The sequence below is a fragment of the Mesocricetus auratus genome, unplaced genomic scaffold, assembly GCF_017639785.1.
Source record: "Mesocricetus auratus isolate SY011 unplaced genomic scaffold, BCM_Maur_2.0 Super-Scaffold_100021, whole genome shotgun sequence".
NCBI classification, from domain to species: Eukaryota; Metazoa; Chordata; class Mammalia; order Rodentia; family Cricetidae; genus Mesocricetus; species Mesocricetus auratus.
This window is the reverse complement of record NW_024429202.1, coordinates 3022317-3046153: the sequence shown is the minus strand read 5'-3', so window position 1 is coordinate 3046153 and position 23837 is coordinate 3022317. Positions and strand designations below refer to the sequence as shown.

Here is a 23837-nt window from a genome sequence, read left to right as displayed (position 1 = left end):
CAGTTAATACTGGGCATTAGATTTTCTATATGCCTATACTTTATTTTATATATTGTTTTTCTTTTTACAAACACAGTGGTAGTTTAGGTGAGAATGGTTCCCACAGGCTGACATATTTAATTCTTAGTTACCAGTTAGTAGAACTGTTTTGGAAATTATTAGAAAGTGTGGACTTTTGGAGAAAATGTGTCAATGGAGGTGGGCTTTGAGGTTTCAAAAGGTCATGCCAGGTTCAGTCAGTCAGCAGTGTGTGTGTATGTGTGTCTGTTTGTCTGTCTGTCACTCCATCTGCCTCTTGCTGCTTAAGGATAAGATATAAGATCTCAGCTATTGTTCCAGGGCAATACTTGCCTGCCAGGACAGCCATGGACTAAACATCTGATACTATGAGCAAGCCCCAAGTTATATGCTTTCTTTTATACATTGCCTTGACTATAGCTCCTCATTACAGCAAAAGAAGAGTAACTAAGACAGACAGGGTTTTCTTATATATCCAAACTAACTATCCTCCTAGCTCAGCCTTCTGAGTGCTCATAAAGAGTTGGGCTTCTATGCCAGTCCCCTTGATTTTCAGAAAGTCATCAGGATTTGTTCTGCATGTGTGCTGGAAATAGAACCCAGGGTCTTGTACATGCCAGTCAAACACACGACCAGAGGCAGTCTCTCAACCTCCTTTCTTGTGAAATGTAATATGAAGATTTTTAAAACATTCTGCTTTGCTAAACATAATGTTTAAACAGAGAATTGAAAATGATTTCGTTATTACTAGGTCTGTTCCTTTCTGACTTTGACCAGTGGGATATTACCCCCAACTTGTCCCTAGTTCAGATCCATCCTCTGCCATCCCTGCTCAGTGCTACCTAACCTTCCTCCTAACACTGGGACAGATCCTCACATATACCACAATGCCTTCTTTTCTGTTCCTTCTATTAGGAGGCATAACGCAAATATAGTATAGACATAGAAAGTTACTTGGCTTAAGCAGTGGTTCTCACCCTTCCTTGATGCTGGGACGCTTAAAAACAGTTCTTCATGTTGTGGTGACCCCCCAAACCACAAAATTATTATCATTGCTATTTCATAACTTAATTTTGCTACTATTATGAGTCATAATGTAATATCTGTGTTTTCTGATGGTCTTAGGCCACCTCTGTGAAAGGGTCAGCTCACGCCCCAAGGGTGGTGAAGAGGCTGCAAAGGGGTCTCGAACCCGTAAATTGAGAATTACTGACTTCAGACAACAGAATGGTTACTATTCAGGACTGTTTTGAGTGGCATATAAATTTTTTCTTTCAAGGAGTATTTCATGGTAGCCACTACTGAATATAAATGGCCATTCTATAAGAATACATTTGGTTAAATGATTCTGAAATTTACTCCAAAAGCTATTTCAGGAGAAAAAAGTGTTTTTCTCTCTCTTTAGAATCTAGGGAAATTGCAGGCCACAGTGCTAACTAAGCCTTTTTCTTGGCTAAAGAGACAATGCTGTGTCTCTCACATCTTTATACCATGTAGGTGTTTAGTGTCATTGAACAAGACCTGGGAGCTAGAAGCATAAAGACATGGCACTGGGGTTGGGAGGAAAGAGGAAGGATTGATAGGAGGCAGCCCCGGGCAGTAGGTATCCAGGAGGAGGTTGCAGTTGCCAGTGTTTGCACACACTGATCAGTTGCTCCTAAACACTTGTATCTGGATCTCCCTAGGAGAGCTCTACCACCCACCATGAGCACAGTCCATATAAGGAACTTGCTCTGCCAAGTCCTCAAAATGACCATGGCCAAGTCAAAATACACATTCATTCACAAATTCATTCACATGGAGCTTCTTACTCTCCCTACAGTTACACAAACTGGTTTGATAGGATTTTTGTTCCTGCATCAGTGGTGTGACCCTGAAATAGACAGCTATTGGCTGGGCAGATATTTACTGTTTAATTAAGGTTGTTGCTCTGTAAGTCTGCTGTAGCAGCTGTCAGGCATAGGTAGAGGAGATCCTTTTCCTTTTTGATCTCGAAACTGAGTCTTTTGGGGGTGGGGATGGGGTTAGGAGTTCATCATATATGCAAAGCCTAGCCCTTGCATATCATAAAGGGAGATGTTAGATTTCAACACAGCTTATACAAATACCATCTAAGAATTCATGTTAGGTGAGATGATGCTATCTGGCTGAACAAAGCCATCTTCAAGATGGTTCTAAATATATGGTTGGGTAGGAATCAGATTTGATACTTAAAAGTTAGTGTTTCTGAGACTGCATGCATATTAATGACTTCATAGGATCCTCCTATACAAATTCACTCAGATATGGAAAGTTTCACAGATATTAATAAATATAGGTACTCTTTCTGTGTTGTACTACAAGAATAAACATATTTAGGTCCCAGTCAGAGAACCCAGTTGGTCCCCGCTTCACTGTACATGTGTGTCAGTGTCTGTCCTTTCTTTATTCCCTCACAGTCCCTGCTTGGGGTTCCAGTACTGAGCAGGGCAGGCTTCAGGATGTAGTCCTTCAGGGGTGTGGGTGTGGGTGTGGGTGTGAGTGGGGTGTGGTTCTCAGTGTAGCACTGGCTATCCTGGAACTCGTTATGTAGACCAGACTGGACTACCTGCTTCCCAAATGCTGGGATTAAAGGTGTGTGCCACCACACCCAGCTAGTCCTTCTCATTTTATCTTTAAAATTTGCTGCATTCCTTTGCTTCCTTACATATATTTACATATGTATTTCTTGCAGTGTGTATTCTCAAATAAATTACCATAGAAAAAGTTCTCTCCATTTATTATTTATGTTAAACAAAATAATAACATTTTTTTGGAAACCTGTTTCCCCATGACAGGAGGAGATGTAAGTTCAGCCAAAAGTTTCTCATCATAAGACAAATGTTTCAGATTGTCTTTACCATCAGCCTTTCAGAAAACCTCTTTCAAGCTGTCTGGGATTCCCTTGCTTACTTGAAAAGTCTGTTCTTTCCTTTGCTGCATTTCAGTGGTATAGACCAACAGCTTAAGCAAAGAAATTAATATGTACACATTCAACATTAATGGCATTATAGTAATACTAATGATTATAGTAATACTACATATTCCTATTTATTTAATAATCATATATAATTATAATTATATATTAATAATTCTATATATCAATAATGTATTATTAATTGTATCATGTATAGTTATTATATATTACATATTTACTATAATCATTATATATTATTTATTATAATAATAAATATTATACTAATACTAAGGAATACATAACAGAACTCCAGCAGACATATGAAATAAAAAGCTAAGCCAAACCGTAAATATGTTTTTTCTTATGCCTATAAATCTATGAAAAAAGTGTAACCAAAATATAAGACACAGTAATATATTAATAACTAATTTGTTAATGTATTTATACTTTGTAACAATTTTCCTAACATAATATTTTAACTAATTATTTGAGAATTTTGTACAATGCACCATGATCACACTTGCTTCCCATTCCTCCCAGCTCCACCCCCCCAAAAAAAACAAAACCAAACAAACAAACAGAAAAAAACGACCAAGTCCAAATTGTGTTGCCCACATATTCATTGGAGAATGGACAAACTCCCAGACCCTCAAAGAAAACTGAGTATAATACTCTCATCAACTGTGAAGAGCTACACTTCAGCATCATTATCACAGTTGTTAAGGGTTCCCTTCAATAATTTCCCGTCTGAATTGTTTCTCTTTGTTTTTTTTTTAATTATGGGGGGAGGTAGTTATCCCAGAAGCCTTCATGTTTCTCACTCTCAGTTATGAGTCTGCAGTCATTGATTCCACAGCAAAAGAATCGCCCTAGCCCATGGCTGCAGGGATCATGGGCTTCAGGCACTGATCTCAGACATCAGCATAGACTCCAGAAGCAGCACACACCACAGACATCAACATGACCTGCTGTGGCAGCACAAATCACAGACTTTCACAGGGCTTTTTAATCTCAGCACTCAGGAGGCAGAGGAAGGTCAGCCTGGTCTACAGAGACTCCCAGGGCTATACAGAGAAACGCTGTCTCATAGGTCTGGTTGTCCTAGAACTAACTTTATAGACCAGGCTGGCCTCAAACTCTCAAAGATGCACCTGCCTCTGCCTCCCAAGCACATGTACCATCATGTCCAGCAAGAGCTATAATTTATTTCAATTGAAAACTTTGTTTTGGAGGCAGTTATTGTTCCTGAAGGGGACCCAGATGCAGTTTTCAGCATCTACAGGGCAGTTCATAGCAATCATTAGGTCCAGCTCTAGTGGATCTGATGATCTTTGCTGGCCTTTGTGCAAATACACAAACAGATACATGCAGGCAAAACACCCATATATAGGAAATAAAAATAAATAAATCCTTTTACATTTTTCTAAAAAGAAGGAAACTTGGTTTGGTACTATTCTTTCAACTTAATTAGTTTCTTTAATTTTCACAAATTTTACAGAAAGGTTCTACATCTTTAGAGCCAGGTTTTCCAAGCAGCTTCCCTGTTGTTATTATATAAGGGACTGGTTTTTTTGTTTGCTTGTTTTTTTGTTGTTGTTGTTTTGTTTTCTATGCAACATATTGCTACAGTCACTCAGAATACTTTTAGGTTTTGTACACACACAGATCTGAGATCCTTTTCAACTTAACTGACATATATTATGATATAGTACATAATTTTTAATGTTAGCATGGCACCCAAACGCTAGCACCAATTTCCAGTTTCTGTACAGTTTCACTGATATTAAGATTTTAGTAATCTCAGCTTTCAAATTTTATTTTTTTCTTTCCTTACTAAGTACTGAATTTTCACCAATCCTCTTTTTAAAAAAATACTGTTTACTTGTCATCTGTGGTATTTTACTTGCATGCATGTCTCTGGACCATGTTATATTCAGTGCCCAAGGAAGCCAGAAGAGGCTGCTACATCAAAGAGAACTGGAATTACAGATGGTAGTGAGCCAACATATGGGTACAGGAAACTAAACCCAGGTCCGCTGAAAGTGCATCAAGTACTCTTATTACTAAAGAGAACAAGCATTAATGGCCCACGTCTTCTGTTGGCAAATCCTTTCATCTACACAGCAATCATACTTACATCTCTGAACCAGGAAATCAAAAGTCACCACTCATCATTATTTGAGATGAGTTGGACTTCATAGGAAAAAAAAAAGAGGTCACACAGTTAACTGCAGCTAATAGGTACTGAAACAAAAGTATCCCTAACAATCGACTGCAACCAGAACACTCACTTTTTATTGGAATTTCACAATAGCTCATCAGCTGAGACCAGAGTAGATGTCTGGTAGTTTGAAACAAAATCCTCTAAAGGGAGTGGCACTGTTAGCAGGCATGACCTTGTTGGAGTAAGTGTGGGCTTGTTGGCGGAAGTGTGTCACTCTGAAGGTGGGCTCTGAGGTCTCATATATGCTCAAGATACCACCCAGTGTGACAGAACACTTCCTGTTGCCAGCAAAATACAGAACTATCAGCTACTTCTCCATCACCATGTCTGCCTACACGCTGCAATGTCTCATCTTGATGATAATGGACTGAACATCTGAACTGTATGCTGCCACAGCAAGTAAGTGTTTTTCTTTACAAGAGTTGACATGGTCATGGTGTCTCTTCACAGCAGTAGAACACTGAGTAAGACAAAGCCTAAATCTTAAGAGAAAAGTTATATAAGGACATAAAGCATACTGAGAAAGCCAGAGTCATCTGCTATGTCAAAGCAACACTGCCAAAAGAAATCCTGACAAGCATACACATCAGTTTATAACACAGAAACAAATTTCCCCAGGACTCTAATTGTATTCCATTTCTAGTCTTCACATGCAGAGCCATTCATTCACATATTCTACCTCTTAGTTTATGTGTAGGCCATCCAGCCTGAAGACAATTCAATTAATCTTACAAGTGACATGTACAAGGAAAAAAACAACAACAATAGCAAAAAAAAAAAAAAAAAAAAAAACAGATGTGGCATTAAGATTTACAAAGTTACTGAAACTTTTTAACAAGTAAAATGCATCCTTCCTTAGCTACACCAGAATGAGGAATAAAGGGGTTTACATATGTTCCAATTCTAAACCTATCAATCAAACCCATGTTATTCCTTTGGGAGCTTATTTACATGCATATTTATCAGCCTCACATGCTAATTCCCTGCTGTTTTATGCCTGCAAGGCATGTTTATGAGTCATAATTGTTGATCTCATTTGATGTATTTTACTGAAGGAAGACATCATTCAGTTATGTGGCCTAATGTCAATGAGTTACGATGACCTGATCTCTTAAACATAACTTGCTCTTTAATTTTTATTAGGATATATCACTTATTTCATGAGAATAGTTCACTAAACAAAAGAAAAAGTATTTTATAAAAGGAGTTGAGATAGTCATCTCAGTTTGGCTGCCCCTTATTTCCTATGCATCTAACTTGAACTGCAGCTGCAAAGGCAACGATGTTTCTCTTCAGTCCCTTACTTCTCTGTCATGTTAATCTAACTTTGTAAAACTTCCATGTTCACACTGAACTAGGCTCCTTCATTAATCCCCTTATACTCCTGTCTCTCATTTTATCTCCTGTCCCAAAGAAGACTTGGTGATATGTTTAATACTGCCTTGAAATACCTGATAAGGGGAGCATTTTTTTTATGCACTTAAATGCTTACTTCAGGCAGAGAATTTCCCCAAAATTAGGCAAATGGAATAATTAACTATTTCTACAGTTACCCTGTCCCTCAAAAGTAATAATTACCCACTCGATGTGAATTTTCTTCAATGTTTAAAAGAATTGTTGTATGACAAGCTTAAAAGATCACGATTTAGCACTGAAATTATATATATAGTAAGACTTTGTTACTGAGAAACAGATGTGGAATATGCTGAGGTATACTTCTAAGTATAAATCTAAACTGGTATTACAAAACAGCTATACAGTAATGGGGTAACAGATACACAATTATAATGTACATATAATAAATATCACACAGGCTTTAAAATATAAGCTTCTATAGTATGTGATAGATTTGAATTAAATGTAAAAATGTTTTTTGCAACCGAATTTCTTAAAGAGAAATGGCTTATGACTATCCACTGCTTGTGAGTATCGATGACTAGCTCATGGCTGAGATGTGTAAACACGGTCACTGCTAGGTGGCTGGCATATTACTACATGACATCACTACCTAGAAAATTAAGTGTAATATACATGTGGATTAAATATAGTATATGCATCATTCTCTTTTCTTTTTTCTATACTTAAAAAAATACTAAGATGAAGTCAGGCGATGGTGGCACATACATTTAATTATTCCAGTACTCTGGAGATAGAGGCAGGCAGACCTCTATAAATTCAAAGCTGGCAGAATCTACAGAAAGTGTTCTAGAATAGCTGAAACTATACAGAGAAATCCCGTCTTGAAAAACTAAAAACAACAACAACAAAAACCCAGAAATACTAAATTGAATCCTATTTTTAAATGCAATTCAAAGTACTTTAATATGGTTACAATGTTTAAACTCTAAGAATACAATGAAATTGTGTTATTGTTAATCTTTTGCTATTATGATCAAAACTTTTTAAATTGGCTTATGCTTAAGAGATTTAAGAGAAAAATAAAATTGTGAATGAAATTGTTAAGTGTCCCATCTCAGTATAATTGCAGAAGGGAAAGTTGACAAATGATGGCCCTATACTAACAATATTTTTAAAACTGATTTTGAGAGTTTCCCGTATAAGAGCTATATTTACATCATTTCCTTGTCCTGTCTTCCATGACTAGGGACAGTGAGGATATGAAGAAGAGACAGACAGAGAGTGAAGTCTGGATCAGATGGGTTTCTCTAATTATCCTACCCCTGGAAAGTTAGTGTGTTTTGTAGGTACAGTACAGGAGGAGGTTAGGCTCCTTAGGTGGTCTAGATAGGAGAGCAGTCTCAGGCTATAAAAACCCAGGAAGAGCCGGGCGTTGGTGGCGCACGCCTTTAATCCCAGCACTCAGGAGGCAGAGGCAGGCAGATCTCTGTGAGTTGAAGGCCAGCCTGGTCTACAGAGTGAGTTCCAGGACAGCCTCCAAAACAATACAGAGAAACCCTGTCTGGAAAAACCAAAACAAAAAACAAAAAAAAACCAGGAAGAAGTTGCAAACCTCCCCTACTTGAGTCTGATCTATATAAGGAAGAGGCTTTGCCAAGTACTCAGAGGATCCATGGCCTTGGATACTGACATGGCATGGTGGTGTCCATGTCAGAACAGAATTAGACTGAGGGTACCACTTGTCCAGGGCTCCCTCTTCTTCTTACACCCCCTGTTTCTCCCTCCTTCCTGGAGTACCTCTGGTATCCCCTTGGAACCATCACAAATTCGTGGCCGCTTTTATTTTTTTTAATGTTTATTGTATAACACACATATTCACACAATGGTTCGGGAATGTAGTGCTAGTGGGACCTCACTATGGCTTCATCATCTCACTAGGCATTGTAGTTGGCAAGGGCTACAGTGCTAGGCACGCATTCTCTTTTGTTTACTGAAAGAAACCTAGTACATCTACTCAAAATATAACAAATACCATAGAATTTTAATGCTTTGGTTTGTTTTTTGATTTCTTGGAAGTTAGGTGTACTGAGCCGGGTGCTTGTCTCACAAGAATGAGAATCCAAGTTGGGCACAGAGTAAAGATATAAAACAGTACAAACGTCATAGTAACATACTGTAATCCCAGAGGTGGGACACAGAGGTAAGTAGATTCGGCAGTTTAAGCTAATTGGTGAGTTCCAGGTCAGTGAAAGATCTCAGCCCAAAAGTCACTCTACATATAATTATTAGCACAATTAATCCCAGCACTCGGGAGGCAGAGTCAGGCGGATCTCTGTGAGTTTGAGGCCAGGCTGGACCGACAGCCTCCAAAACAGAGAAACCCTGTCTCGTAAAAACCAAAAAAACAAAAAAAAAAACAAAAAACAAAAATAATTATTAGCACAAAACTATGTTTGGGGAATGTATGTGCTGTGTGACTCATAAAATGTGTTTATAGGGGGCCTGTTAGATGGTTCAGCAGATAACACAATGACCATAGTTGAAGCGCCATAACTTATGTGTAAGTGGAAGGAGGGAAGCAAAGCCATAAAGTTCCCTGCTGACTCCTCATACACATGGGGCATGCCTACCACCCTACGTCCGATATTACTACATGGATTTTTCAATTGTGTTTATCTGAATTCCAAATACAAAGGCAATGAACCCTGGTGAATGAAACCTATTCTGTTTACATGGTCACAAATGCTGGACAACTTACTTGCTGTCACCTCTCAATCTTTCATCTCATGGTTTTACACTCAGAGCTTCAAAATGGTGAGTCTCTGTGCTGGGTAAAAAGTCAAGGATTCTACATGTCGCCACTCAGAGGAAACAAAAGACTGGCAGCCCTTCTCCGCAATAAAACTCCTTTCGTATGTTTCTAGTTCTAAAGATACTACAGATAGCTATTTAATGCCAAACTCTAGGATTCTGTATTTATCTCTCATCTTACACAATGGAGAGATTCTTCAGTAAGTAGTGTCCTTTAGTCTCTATAAAAAATTACACCATCTTCATTCCCTCTGTCACACTCCCATATCTTTCTCAAGGACAGTCTACTGGAATCGTTTCCGTTTCCACCCATTTATCATTATCCATGATGATCAGATTTAAAACGTGAGTCACACTTCCTATTAAAATGACGACAGGGCTCTTTAAGACATAGAAAGTCTGACTGTAAAATGTGTACGGAAAGGCAAACCAATTTTGAGAAGGAATAATAAAGCAGAAGGCATCATAATACTCAGGAAATTATTACAGTAGACAGATTCACTTTATTATCACCTTCTTAAAAGTCTTTTGTCACAGTTCTCATTGCTGTTATACACAGTGGCCATTTTGAGAGCTACAATGGTATTTTAGGTTTTTTATTCTTGCTGATTCTGTGTTTTCTACCTAATAACACTTTTGTTTTCTATGTTGAGAGGAAACTTCAACCACAAAAATACATCTTCTGGGGCTAGGTATGGTGGAACATGCCTTAAATGCCAGCACTCAAAGGCAGAGGCAGGTAGATCCCTGAGACTGAGGCCAACCTGGTCTACAGAGTGAGTTTCAGGACAAACACAGAGAAAGCCTGTCTCAAAAAATAAACAAATGAAAATGTTATTTTGTTGTATTACATAATACTTTGGTATTGGTAGATGAGTAAAAAGAAGCTACACCTCACCCCAAAAAAAGGCAAGAACCTAGAAATGGACAGAACACTTCATCTGACTTTGACAAACACACAAAATCAGTTATTAGAAAAACTAAATTATTTTTCAACAAATGGCATCAAAATAAACACTCAAATCCAATATCTTGATCAAAACTTCACATTTTATTTTTAAAAAGCAACTCAAGATTGACCATGAACCTAAATGTAAAAGATAAAACCATTGAACTTTTTTTTGGCATACTATCACCACTACTCCTGTTTGCACATGCTCTAATGGCTTCTTAAAAACCAGCAGTCTCACAGAGAAGGCTTTGACTTCCGTCTCCTGTGATATCTGAGTGCTCACTGTGCTCCCCTTCCCTGCTCATGATGCACACTTGTCAGGCGTTTTCTTTCTCAGCACGAGTGAGCCTCTTCATGGACTGTTCTTTCCCTCTTGTTTCAACTAACTGGCTCGCTCATCAAATTGGCCTGTCATGTAAATTTATATTTATTTCTTTTATTAAGAACCAGTCATTTCCTCTACAATTCCTTGCTGCCATAATTCCTTGTTTGCCTGACTAAACTTTAAGGTTTAACCACTTACTCAGGTGTTCGATGAAAACCTGTACTTTCTTAAAGACTTAGATTACGTTAATATGCCCTAAACTTTAGACAAATCTGGTGGTTTTATTCACTTCTATTGAGCTGTCTATTTCTATGATAGCATTTTCATTCTTTTTTTTTTTGTTTGTTTGTTTGCTTCCTTTTTGTTTTTTCCAGATGGGGTTTCTCTGTGTAGCTTTGGAGCTAAGCTTGAACTCACAGAGATCCGCCTGCTCCTGATTCCACCACGACCAGGCAAATTCTTCTTCATAAATATGCATGCATGTATTTAATTTGGGGGTCAGCTAAATAGCCCTGGCTGTCCTGGAACTCACAATGTAGGCCAAGTTGGTCTGAAACACACAGAGAGCTGCATGCCTCTGACTCCCAAGTCATAGAATTAAAGTCATGCACCACTATGCCCTGACTATTTATTTAATTAAAATTAAATAAATGTGATGTATGTATGTACACTACAAGGGTGTAGTATCGAGGAGGTGAGAAGAGGGTTCTGGATCTCTTGGGTCTGGAGTTACAGAGGGTTGTGAACTATCACATGGGTGCTGAGATTCAGAAGAAGATGTCCGGAAAGAGTAACCAGTACTCTTAACTGCTGCACCATCGCTCCAGGCCCAGCACTTCATTTCTAATGGGTTGCAGATATATTCTACTTACTTCAAGTATCCATTCATTATCTAAGTCTGAAAACAATCTCATGCTAATTAACAGGATTTTAGAGTAAAATTTCATTATTCACCAGCAGACTTTTGCTTAAGAGAAAAAATTATCAATAAACACCAAACATCATGAATGTTTTAATGACTACTCCAGGAACCAAAATCAAGTTGCTGTAGTATATATGCATTCATTCATGAGAAACATATTATATAGTTTTCATGGTTTTCAATTTTATATAAATGGAATTTTATATTACACACATATACCTGTTGTTGATTGCTTTTTACTCTTTCTATTTGGGAGTCTTGCCCTCCAGCTCCCAAATAATCACATAGAGACCCTTTCTTATGAATGCCCAGCCTTAGCTTGGCTTGTTTTTTGCCAGCTTTTGTTAACTAAAATTATCCTGTCTAATTTTGCCTCTGGGCTTTAATCTTTTTCTATCCTATATACCTTTCTTTACTTATTATTCCATATCTTGCTGTATAGCTAGGTGGCTAGCCCCTGATTAACTAGAATTATCTTGTCTACCGTTTGTCTCTGGGCTTTTATATTTCTCTATCCTATATACCTTTCTCTACTTAGTACTCCATAGCTTGCTGAACAGTTAGGTGGCTAGCCCCTGATGTCCATCTCTCCTTCTTGATCTTCTCTTCCAAGAATTCTCCTACAATTTATTCTCTATGTCTGGCAGCTCACCGCATTTCTAGACCCTGCGTAGCTATTGGCCACTCAGTTCCACCAATCAGGTGTTTTAGACAGGCAAAGTAACAGCTTCACAGTCATGTAAATGGAACATAAAAGAATGCAACACATCTTTGCATCATTAAGCAAATGTTACACAGCACAAACAAATGTAACATATCTTGAACTAATATTCCACAACATGTATCTTCATAATTTTGTTATCATACACATAACTCTGCAGAATTAAGTAGTTTAGTCATTTTCATTTTAGTATATTACTGTGCAATTACAACACTATTTACTTGATTGGGGAAGTCCTTCTGTGTATATGTTTGTCTGATTGGAATAAATAAAGCACTGTTGGCCAATAGGGAGGCAAGATAGTTGGGATAAAGAGTCAAGGAGAATTCTGGGAAATGTAGTCAAAAGTGGAGAGTTGCCATGTAATCCTGGGGATGCCGTCCTCAGAAAGATTAGTCCTTATAGAAATATATGTTACTAGTCATGGGTTAATACTTGAGACAGAACTAGCCAATGAGAAGCCTTAGACATGGGCTAACAGCATTGTAACTAATACAGTCTCTGTGTGTTCCTTGGGGTTGATGGAGCAGCACTGGTGCCAGGCTGGTGGGAAGAATGCTCATTACATTCACTTACTGCCTTTACTGCAGCAGGACATATGAAATGCTTCAGGTATTGTGTTACTACAACAAAACTAGAGACAGTCTTAAAATTCTTGAAGATCTTCATTGCTTATTTCCTAGGAATAAAAGGGCTTGATCCTAGGGACATATTCAATTATCTTGTAATTGTAAAATGGTAAAATAATGTTTAACGTCCAAAAGTAATATAGAACTCCAATATGTTTATATAATAGCACCTATTAGGTACTATTATAATTCAAAATGTACAATATGAAAAATGACTGGAATAGATATATCCCCCCACCTAGACAAGGTTTCTCTGTGTAGTCCTGGCTATCCTAGAACTGACTCCGAAAACAGGCTGGCCTCAAACTAAGAGATCCACCTGACCGAACCTAACCAGTGGTGGGTTAAAGGCATGCACCACAATAGCAGGCTTGGAATTTATGTTTTCATGGACATTACATAATTCTCTTACAGCAAATTAATTTTTAATAACATAATAATTTTCCATAGACGTTAGATAGTATACTCATATTAGTCCTTTACCAAGTCTGTATGACTTTTGCTTCTTGTGTTGTAAAAATGTTTGTGTTGTATTTAACATGAGTACATTTAAGATGGATTAGGATTCTAAGATTACATGGAAGATCCATTTATTTTTATTTCTCCTCAATGTAAAAATTCATATGTTCTAAGCACTGTTACTGACTGCTGATTCTTTCACTGCTAATCTGAAATGCTGATTTTAGTTTACATTTATGTGTGGTTCTACTTAGTCTTTTCACCCTTTACACTGATGCCTTCAGTGAGTCATAAGCCATCACTACAATATATTGACACATAATGAGTTTTCCGTTTTAAATTTCTTGGGGGACACAAACCTCAGCAGTTAGGAGTAATGGCTGCCCTTGAAGCACCAAGTTCAGTTCGCAGTTCTCTCTTCAGGCTGAAGCTCCAGGAAGATTGGGAGACAAACACACACAAACAAACACACACACATACACACACACACACACACACACACACACACACACACACACACACACACACAAATGCTTTGTGGGCTAAAGAGATAGCTCAGTTTAAGAGAACAGTTGCTCTTACAGAGAACCTAAATTCCGTTCCCAGCACCCATGCCAGGCACCTCCCAAACACCTCTAACCCCAGTTTAATGCCAGGCCTCTTCTGGACTCTGCAAGCAGCTGCATCCATATGCGTATATTGCTAGAGAGACACACAGGATTACAAGTTTAAAACAATCTAAAATAAACAAAAATGTTATGTGTTTTGAATTTTGTTTTCCAGTATTTAAAAACTGAAAGTTAAAATGCTGCACCCCGCACTCTTGGCTACAGTCTTCAAAACATGGTTGAGAGCAGCATCCCTAATATCAGTATGACCTGGTGGACTCTTATTTTCGTTCCTGGCTTTCCTGCTGTAACAACATATTCTTTGAGTTAATCCATGTCAGAATGGTAGAAATTTTTTTCTTTATGAAATACTGGATGGTATAATATAGACTATTTTCTTATGTGCTCACCAGCAGACAGATATTAGGCTGTTTCCATTTCTAGCTATTGTGGATAGTGCTAGGAACAAAAATGGGAGGTATCTATCTCTGGCTGTCCCGGAACTCACTATGTGGACCAGACTACTCTTCAGATCAGAGAGCAGTCTGCCCCTGCCTCCAGAGTACTGAGATTAAAGATGTGTGTCAATGCACGTCTGATAGATGTCTTGTTGACATACTTACTTCCTTTCCTTTGGAGAGACACTCAGCAGTGGGAATGCTGGATAACAATGAAGGTATAATTTTTCCAGAACGGTTGTTTTCATTTGCATTGTCACAAAAACTATGTAGGGATTCATTCTTCATTTACTAATCCGGATGGCCTTGTTTAATTATTTTTTGATAAAAAGTCATTCTCACTGCAGTTTTTATTTCCCTTCTGCTAATGGCTGATGTTGAATATTTTTCCATACCTGCTGGCCAATAAGTGAATGACTTAAAAAAAATTCATGCTCAAATCAAATGATGACTGTAAACCTGTTTCATTTTTCTTTCTTGAAATAGTTTATTTCTGCTGTTGAGGTTTTATGCCTATTATACATTATATTAATGGCATCAACTCCCTGGTATTGTTGAAAATGCTTGGTTGCAGTTTGTGCTTTTAATGCTAAACTCTCTTATTTTGCTCCACTTGCCTAATGTCTTAGTTAGGGCCACTATTGCTGTGACGATACACCATGACTAAAGCAACTTGGGGAGGACAGGGTTTATTTGGCTTACGAAGCACTGTTCATTACTGAACAATATCAGAACAGGAACTCAAACAGGGCAGGAACCTGGGGGCAGGAGCTGATGCAGAGGCCATGAAGGATGCTGCTTGCTGGCTGGTTCCTTACTGCTTGCTCACTTTTCTTTCTTACTGAACCCAGTCAGGACTACCAGTACTGCGGTGGCCCCACCCACAATAGTCTAGGCAGTTCCCCATCAATTACTAATTTAAAAGATGCCCTTATAGACTTGCCTACAGTCTGATCTATGGAGGCATTTCCTTAATTGAGGTTCCCTCCTGTCAGATGAGTATAGCTTGTGTCAAGTTAATATAAAACTACCCAGGACAACCACGTTGCTATTTTTGTGGATTCATATGCATGTGAATGCACATGTCTGCCTGTCTGTATATATGTATGTATATACATACATACATACATATATATATATATAAAACCATTCTTCAATAGTCAAGCATCACCAACTCCATGTGCTTTTGAAAAAGGATCTATTGAATGTCTAGAATTAGCAAACATGATAACCTCTCTGGTTAGGGCTGCAAAGATCCCTCTTTCTCTACTTCTCTGGCATGATGATTACAAGCACATAGCATGGAATATCTTGTTGGGATTTTTCCCCCCTTAACATGGGTTCAGGAGATTACACACATGTCCTCTTGCAAGCATGTCACTCATTGAGCTATATCTTTAGCATTTCCTGGCTATTTTTCTGTAATCCAGCGATGTTAGATTATCATAGCTTTGCCATATATTGAAAATGGACTACCATCTGCATTGTTCTATTAATTTAAAGACATCTTAGGCTAATATGGCATATATTGCAGTGTGTGTGTGTGTGTGTGTGTGTGTGTGTGTGTGTGTGTGTGTGTGTGTGTGTGTGTCATGGAAATTTTATGAGTAGTTTTTTAGTTCTATTTGCTATTTAACATGGATTACATAGAATTTGTAGACTGCTTAAAGGCAATATGAAAATTCCAATAGTGATTCTTTCAATCTATCACAAGAATTTTTCACCAGTCTCTGTCTCTTGAAATTTCTTACACTCATAATTTCATACTTGTGTCTGTATTAGTCTTCATATCTTTACTTTTATTTATTCCTAGATGTTTTTGTATGTTTTCCTATTTAAACACAATTGCTTTCTTGATGTTTTGTCTAATTAGCTACTATTATATTAACATGTTACTGGTGTTTACATGTTAATTTCTGTAACATTCAACATTGATAAATTGACGTATTAGTTTATGAGGTTTTTAATACAAGTGCAACTTCTGGTGGTTTCTATACATAAGAATGTATTACTTACTTCTCTGTTGAAGTGAAAAAACACCACAACCAAGGCAACTTAGAGAATACAGGATTGATTTGGGCTCAGTGTTCCAGAGGGAGGAGGGCCCATCATGACAGAGAAGCAGGGCAGCAAGCAGACATGGTGGGGGGAACGGGAAGCTGAGAGCTCATCTCAATGAGAAGCACAAAGCAGAAAGAGCAAACTGGGGGTGGTGTGTAGCTTTAAACTTGTTAGCCTGCACACAGCAATTACTTCTTCCAGCAAGGCACACCTCCAAAACATCCCCCAGCAGCACTGAACAGGGACCAAGTGTTCAAATGCATGGTCTGTGGAGGACACTTTCACTTGAATCACTATAAACAGCCAAGCCATCTAAAAAACAAGGATAATCTAGCTGCATCCTCTTCAATCTTCAAAACTAAAAAGGCATAAATTGCTTCCCCTGCCTAAGTGGTGCGGCTGGGTCTTCCCATGATAAACAAAAGTGGTAAAAGAGGCATACTTCTCTTGATCTAGAGGGCACATCAAGCCTTTTGGCACTAAAATGATTGTCATTTGCAAAGTTCATTTCTTTAGAAATGCACAAGCAAATCAAAAAAATAATTTCACCCAAATATTTCAAGTTTATAATTTTTTATTGGGCCACATTCGAGCTTACTTAGGCAAGTAGGGTCTGCAGCTTGTTACATCTTAGAAAGCTTCAATTTTTCCTCATCCAATATAATGGTAACTATGGTTGGTTGGTTGGTGGGTTGGTGGGTTGGTGGGTTGGTGGGTTGGTTGGTTGGTTGGTGGGTTGGTTGGTGGGTTGGTTGGTGGGTTGGTTGGTGGGTTGGTTTGAGCCAGGTCCACTCTACATAGCCCTGGCTATCCTGGAATTCTCTAAGTATATATACCAAGCCTACCTCAGACTAACAGAGATCAACCTGCCTGTGCCTCTACCTCTGCCTGCCAAGTGCTAGAATAAAAGGTGTAAGTCATCACAGACAGCCTATTTGCTAATTGTAAGTAGCTGTAATTATGGTGATGCTGTGTTCTTCTCGATTTAATTGTAGTTTTCCTCATGAAAGGAAAGCATATTTTATTCAACCCCCTTTATGCATTTATTGAGACTCTTGAAAGTTGCCTGTCACTCTGTTTAACACATGTATTTCCATACTTGCAAAAACCATTTTTGCATCTGTAGGATGAGTAACAGTTGATCATACTGAATAATCTATTGAATGTATTGTTGGATTCAGTTTGCTAGGGATTTTCTCTTTCTGTGTTTTGTATGTGCTTAGATGTGCACACATCCCATCTGCCACACACAACACATACAAAACACAGAAAGAGAAAATCAGGATTCCCACAAAGACAACAGTTCAAAAAACAGCAATTCAAATCTTCATAAATATGACCCTAAAATACTCCAATTGCAAAATACTCAATTTGCACAAGATCCACTCTTTTTATGATTTAAGATACAAAGCAAATAATCTTGAAATACATACTTTCTCTGAAAGCTGCAAAGAATTTGGTTTTGTAGAAAAAATATCTTAAAACCCTAAACATGAGTAACATATTTTGGAATGTAATGATATATATTAAGCAAATATTTAAATGTTTCCCATATAGGATTCTTTAAATCTTAAAAATAATAATTAAAAAATGAAGTGATTAATAACAGAATTATTCAGATACTAGAAAAAAGGGGAGGGGAAATTAAAATGGTCATGCAACATTTATGTACGTAATTTACCAAGAAATGTTACAAAAGAAACAAAGCAGAGGTTGCCTCATTCTAGAATGACTTCTTTGTCATCATTAATGTATTCAGGCTTTCACAGTTAAAACTTCTGTACTTTGAAAGGGTTTTCCATGAGAGAAAACTCCTATTTAGAGTTTAACCAATGCTGTCAAGTTACTATGACTGAAATTCCTTTCAGTGTCCAGATCAACTTTTCTAAACAAAACAACAAGAACAAAAAAAAAAGCTATATTTGTAAGTGAAATAAAAGAGGATTTGTTTAACCATATGTGTTTATTTGGGGTAAAAACAGGGAGAAAGACCAACTTTGCCAGGAAAGAGCTGTGTGGCTACTTTCGTTCATTACTATCTCTGTTTCTCAAATTGATACAAATGATCTCCTTCTGTTTCTGTCTATCTGCTTGCTTTGTCAGTACAACCAACTGTCAGGATTGGGGAGATCTCGGTATCGAACAGAAGATGTGCAGTTTGTAGCCTGCTTAATTTGCCTTATGTCCTACATGCCCTCAGTCTGGTGCTCATTAAAGTCTCAGCTGCTTTGTTTCTACCAGTGGCAGCCCAAACACAGCCTTCTTTTTCTTTGTTAAAAGGCCAGATTGTGCAGAAATATATACCTAATGTGTGTGTGAGTGTGCATGACGTGTATGTGTTTAGATGGCAAAATTTACCAAGCTTGTAAATGTATCATCACTTCCCTTTGAAGCTGGTACCTGGGTAAACAAAATTTCCTTTTCAAAAGGACAGAACTTATTAGTCTTCTGAAAGAACTGCATATAATATCACCTCTAAAACTAGATTATAAATAAGAATTGTAATTCTGAATAAATGATACTACAAATATGCAACTCCAAACCATTCTTTAAGGACTTCTCTACATAATCTAAGCCTCTCTTTTCCCAAAATTTTCTGGGGCATTCTAGATTTCAATCCCAATTGCTTCCATAAATTTGATTCTAAAACATCGAAATGACAACTATTCTTTTTTGTCTCCCAACAAATATGAAGTGCTTCTGACTGAAACACAAGATTCAAAACCACACACTTCAATGATTAAGCCATAACTCAATTTTCAGCTTTTCTTCAAAGTTCATTGACTTTTAAAATTCAAAGGAAAAATTGTATTGATATATAACTATGTGTTACTGCACAGCATCATATAACTGTTTAAGAGAATCATAATCTTATCCCATGAGTTGCTCTCAAAGAAAATGGCCCTTTTAGGTGAGCATACCGTCCATGTCCCCACTCACTCGGGCCACTTGAGGAACCACATCCAAGGGTTGAGTTCCACTCCTGATGTCTAAGCCTTATACTTACAGCTCACGCACCCTTGAAGACACAAAGAGGCAATATTATTCCATTACAAAATAATGTGGAACATGATTTTTCAGAATGAAAACTGATGTCATAATTGGTAAAAACTGACAATAAAAATAAAAAACTATAAGGTTCAATTATAAGGTCAGAGAACTTAAAGGCTTACTATCTGATATACTCTGTGCCTTAAACAGAAAGGAAAAGACACAAACATAAGGCTAGACCTAGGGGGAAAATGGAAAATCCAGGAACAATGGAGAACCAGTGAAACCAAAAGTTGGTTCACTGGAAGAAAAAAAAAATCAACAATATAGCTTATGAGTTATATTATACCTTCTCTACTTTTGGCAACAGAAAATGTTCCATCTAGAAAAGCAATGTCTTTTGGTCCTTTTCTGCTCTGCCCATTTTTAAATTTAGTTTCTTCATACTCTTTAGTATTAAAAGAACTTTAGATGTGTTGTATAATGGTCAGATTATACAGATGTTGAAGAGGTTTTCTCTCACTCTGGCTTGGTTGTTCATTTCCTTAACAGTGACATACAAAAATATTTTTTTTCTTTTCACTTGCCTTTTTTTCATTCTTTTATGGATAATATTTTATCAAAAATGGTATCAGCAAATCCGTTTTCACCTAGATATCTTGATGTCTTCCATTACACTTATGATCCACTTTGTATTAACAGTTAGCTCAAACTCTAGTTGCAGATACACAGACAGGCAGACTCCAAGCTTTACATGCACATGTTTGTGGCTGTCCAGTTTTTCCAATGCCCTCTGTTGAAAAGACTATTCTTTCTCTAGTGAATTCCTTTTCTCCCTTTTCAAATATTAGTCCACTACATTTGGGTGCACCTACCTACTCTTGGGCTGTCTGTTCGGAGGTCAGACAGCTTTCCTTCTCCGATTGCTTGCTTTCAATGATATGTTGACTATCCTGGATAGACACTAAGTTATAGTGTGGTAGCTTATGCCTATAATCCTGGCACTCAGGAGCAGAGAAAGGTAGACATCTGTGAATTAAAAGCCAGGCTGGTCTACATACAGAGCCTCAGGACAGCCAGGGCCCCATAGTGAGACCCTATTTCAAAAGTAAATAAATAGTACAAAGGACCAGTAAGGGTTGGAAGAAAAACCAATAATGCCCTAATAAAAGGGATCTGCTTCTGTTTAAAATCTACTATTGATACATTTTTAATGGTGTAGGAAGAAAAGAAAGGGAAGCAAGAGGCAGGGCAGTGGAGGTAGGTGGGGCTCAGGAAGGGAGGGCTATGGAAGCTGGTAGAAAGGAGGAAAACAGAAAACAGTTTTGAATCTCAATGGAATGAGATGTAATTAACTTTTTCACTCTGTGCATCCTCTAAGCTTCTCACATTTTTCATTAAATATTTAATACCTAATTACCTTTTACATATGTTCTATTTTTAAATTTATATCTTTACAACTTTTTTTCTTAGTAATGGGCCAAAAAGGATAGAAGCTTGAAGTAGTAGAAACTTAGTGAATTGAATAAAGTAGACCAAAGGGTTTCAGTTTAAAATTATAATACTGAATGATATGGATCATATATCTACTTCTAAACATACTGTATTTCTAGAAGACCAAGATTATTCATAACATATAAATCAGGTAGCTCACAAATCAAGTAGCTCACAACTCCCTGTAGTTACAGATTCAAGATCTAATACTGTTTTCTGGCCTCCACAGTTACCTCCATATATGTGCCATACACTTACACAGAAACACAGCAATATACATAAATACAAATAAGCATTATTAAAAAGAGACTCACAGGAGTGATAGACTACTTTGTATATTACTCCTTCCAAGAAACTTTAGAATTCAAGGTTTAATTCTATGGTAAGAAAATACTCAGAATAGTATATAAAACAAAAGTCCTTCTGAGAATTATTTTGCCTGTTTTATATTATACAAATATATACATTCTACTACACTAAGAGAGGTAATTGGGAGTGATTTTATTGTATTCATAAATTGAAATATCACGGCAACATTAAGCCAAGACGAAATTAAACTCAGCACTACTAAAGCTGTCCAGGACACAGGTTCTCTTCCCTAACAACTAAAAACCAATCTTTCAATGCTATTAACACAATGATGAATAGGAATATGATGGGAAGCATGAGAAATACGAAAAAATGTTTTATTTACGTTTTTGCAAGCTTTGCTTCCGGTTTTTTCCATGTGTCTTCCAACATTTATAGCTAACAGCTCTTGTACAAAAATCAAATAGGCCATTAAAAGTTTTTCTTTAATAGAGGTAAGAATTCATTACTACATTTTTCTATGTGAAGTATGCTATTAAATAATAGCTTGTACACTAATTAAAGGAAATGTAATTGTGAGAACACATTGACATTGTTAAAGTAAATTAGTCAATCTGCTAATAGTTTCATTTAAAGTGACCCTAATTGTATTAATTGTGATACTAGCAAATTAAATTGAAGAGCATTAAATACACTGTTCTAATATGTCCTAGAGGAATGAATTCTCCATTACATCAGCAGAAGGAAAATAATGATTACATGCCCTTCTTGCCCCACATAAATTTCATATTTACAAGTTCACTTGTGTAAGCATACATATACTCATATGTACATCCTGAATCAATAGAAAAAAGTCTTGCTAGGTTGCGTACACTTCGTATCTTTTAATAATAGTTACATGCTATAAAATGAACCATACAAACGCATCTTCAGACATATGTGAAATATAGCATAAATTTTTCTCCTATTAGGAAAAACTATTTTACCATTAAATTGCTCAAAGTAAGTTGTTAAAATAAGGAAACAAGTATATTCATTTGAAAAGCAGCAAGTGAAAATACATTTTTAAAACATTCTAAAACTAAAAAGGAACCACCACTTAATAAATTCATCAAGTCAGAAGGACATATGACCCCCCTAGAAGAACTTACAGAATGCACAAACATAACAGTGTATTAGATAATTATTAAATAATTCTCAAGTTTACAAAATGAATCTACATTTCCTGGCCAGGATTTTACAAGTCCTCACTAATCTAGCCCATTCTATGCTGTTTTGATAATAGTTATCTTAGTGCCAAGAATATAGAAAGCTCCCTTCAGTTACTATCAACAAGTTTAATTCTTTCCTGGGGACTTACTTTGTATGAACTCTACTTTTTTCAGAGATGTGGTACTCCTCCCACAGATATCATCTTTACAGATATCATCTTTACATGCCTAGAATCTAGTTTGGTATTCATATACAGCCAAATCCGGCCTTTCTCAGAGGCCTTCCCTGACAATTTTAAGTACCCATTGTATTATTATCCTGTTTTAATTTTTAGCACTGGTTTCTCCCCCTTTATTTCTGTATTTAATTGGGAAATGTTTTATTATCTAAGAGTAAAATGTGACTTCTGATGGACAACCAAAAGGTATATGGAGCTAGTTCTACGACAATCAGGGCTACACATGGAAGCCCAACCATCCTACCAAACCAAACAAACAGTTCGTCAATAGCCTGTAATGTCTGGGGTCTCTGAGGCACCCAAATTGAGGGGAGGTATCCCACACTTGGCACTTGGCTTCTGGGAGGAGCATTATCCTCTGTAGGGTAACACCCATGAAATTCTTTAATATGACATATAGAACTCATGAAATAGCAGGCTTCCAATATGACGTTTTTTTTTTTGCAGCTACATACCAAATCATCCTGCACTTTTATTCTCCCTTTTCCTTTCATACCACCCACATTCTATTATACACTCTCCAGTAAGATCACTCCCCAGCAGTGGATCTAGGGATTATACAGGTTAGAAATTTCTGTTTCTTCCAAGTTAGAAACACAAATGTAAACATATAGGGGAGAACGTAAGACCGTTGTCTTCCTGGTTCTTGCTTACATCATTCAATATAAATGTTTTCAGTGTAGAGAGTGCACGAGAACAAGCCTGTCAACACTGAGCACTGACAAGATATGGGAGCCCAGCCTTAACTAAGGCAGCTAGATTCTGAGGGAAGGAGATCCCCTTGTCTTTAAAGGTGTGGACCTCAGTAGGTCCATAAAACTGCAGTGGATAGCTTTAGACCTATGAGTTTATGAGCAACATAAACTGGACCCAAAGTATTATTTAAAAAAAAATAGACACAAAGTTGGGAGCAGTTGGAGGGGTGGAGTTAGTAAGAGACATGGAGGTCTGAGTATGATCAAAACACATGGTGTGAAATTCTCAATTAATACCAATGCTATATTTAAATATGAATTTTGTGAAAGAAATCAATTTACTGTTCAATATTCTTTCCCCAAGTACTAAATTTTCAGTGAATATTTTGTATAAATAATCTAATAATTGGTGTATG

General features: G+C 37.1%; 1 protein-coding gene across 7 annotated transcripts in view; it reads right to left on the bottom strand.

The window, feature by feature from the left end:
* Tbc1d5 (TBC1 domain family member 5) overlaps positions 1-23837 on the bottom strand; it is a 424656-nt gene that overhangs the window by 241362 nt on the left and 159457 nt on the right. Inside the window, exon 2 of one of the 7 annotated variants that reach the window (XM_040729184.1) lies at positions 19404-19501. The exons of the other annotated variants lie outside the window; for them this stretch is intronic. Within the exon in view, the coding sequence (XP_040585118.1) occupies positions 19404-19410 (7 nt within the window). The 5' untranslated portion in view covers positions 19411-19501. The remainder of the gene's footprint in view (positions 1-19403; positions 19502-23837) is intronic. 7 annotated transcript variants of the gene reach the window in all.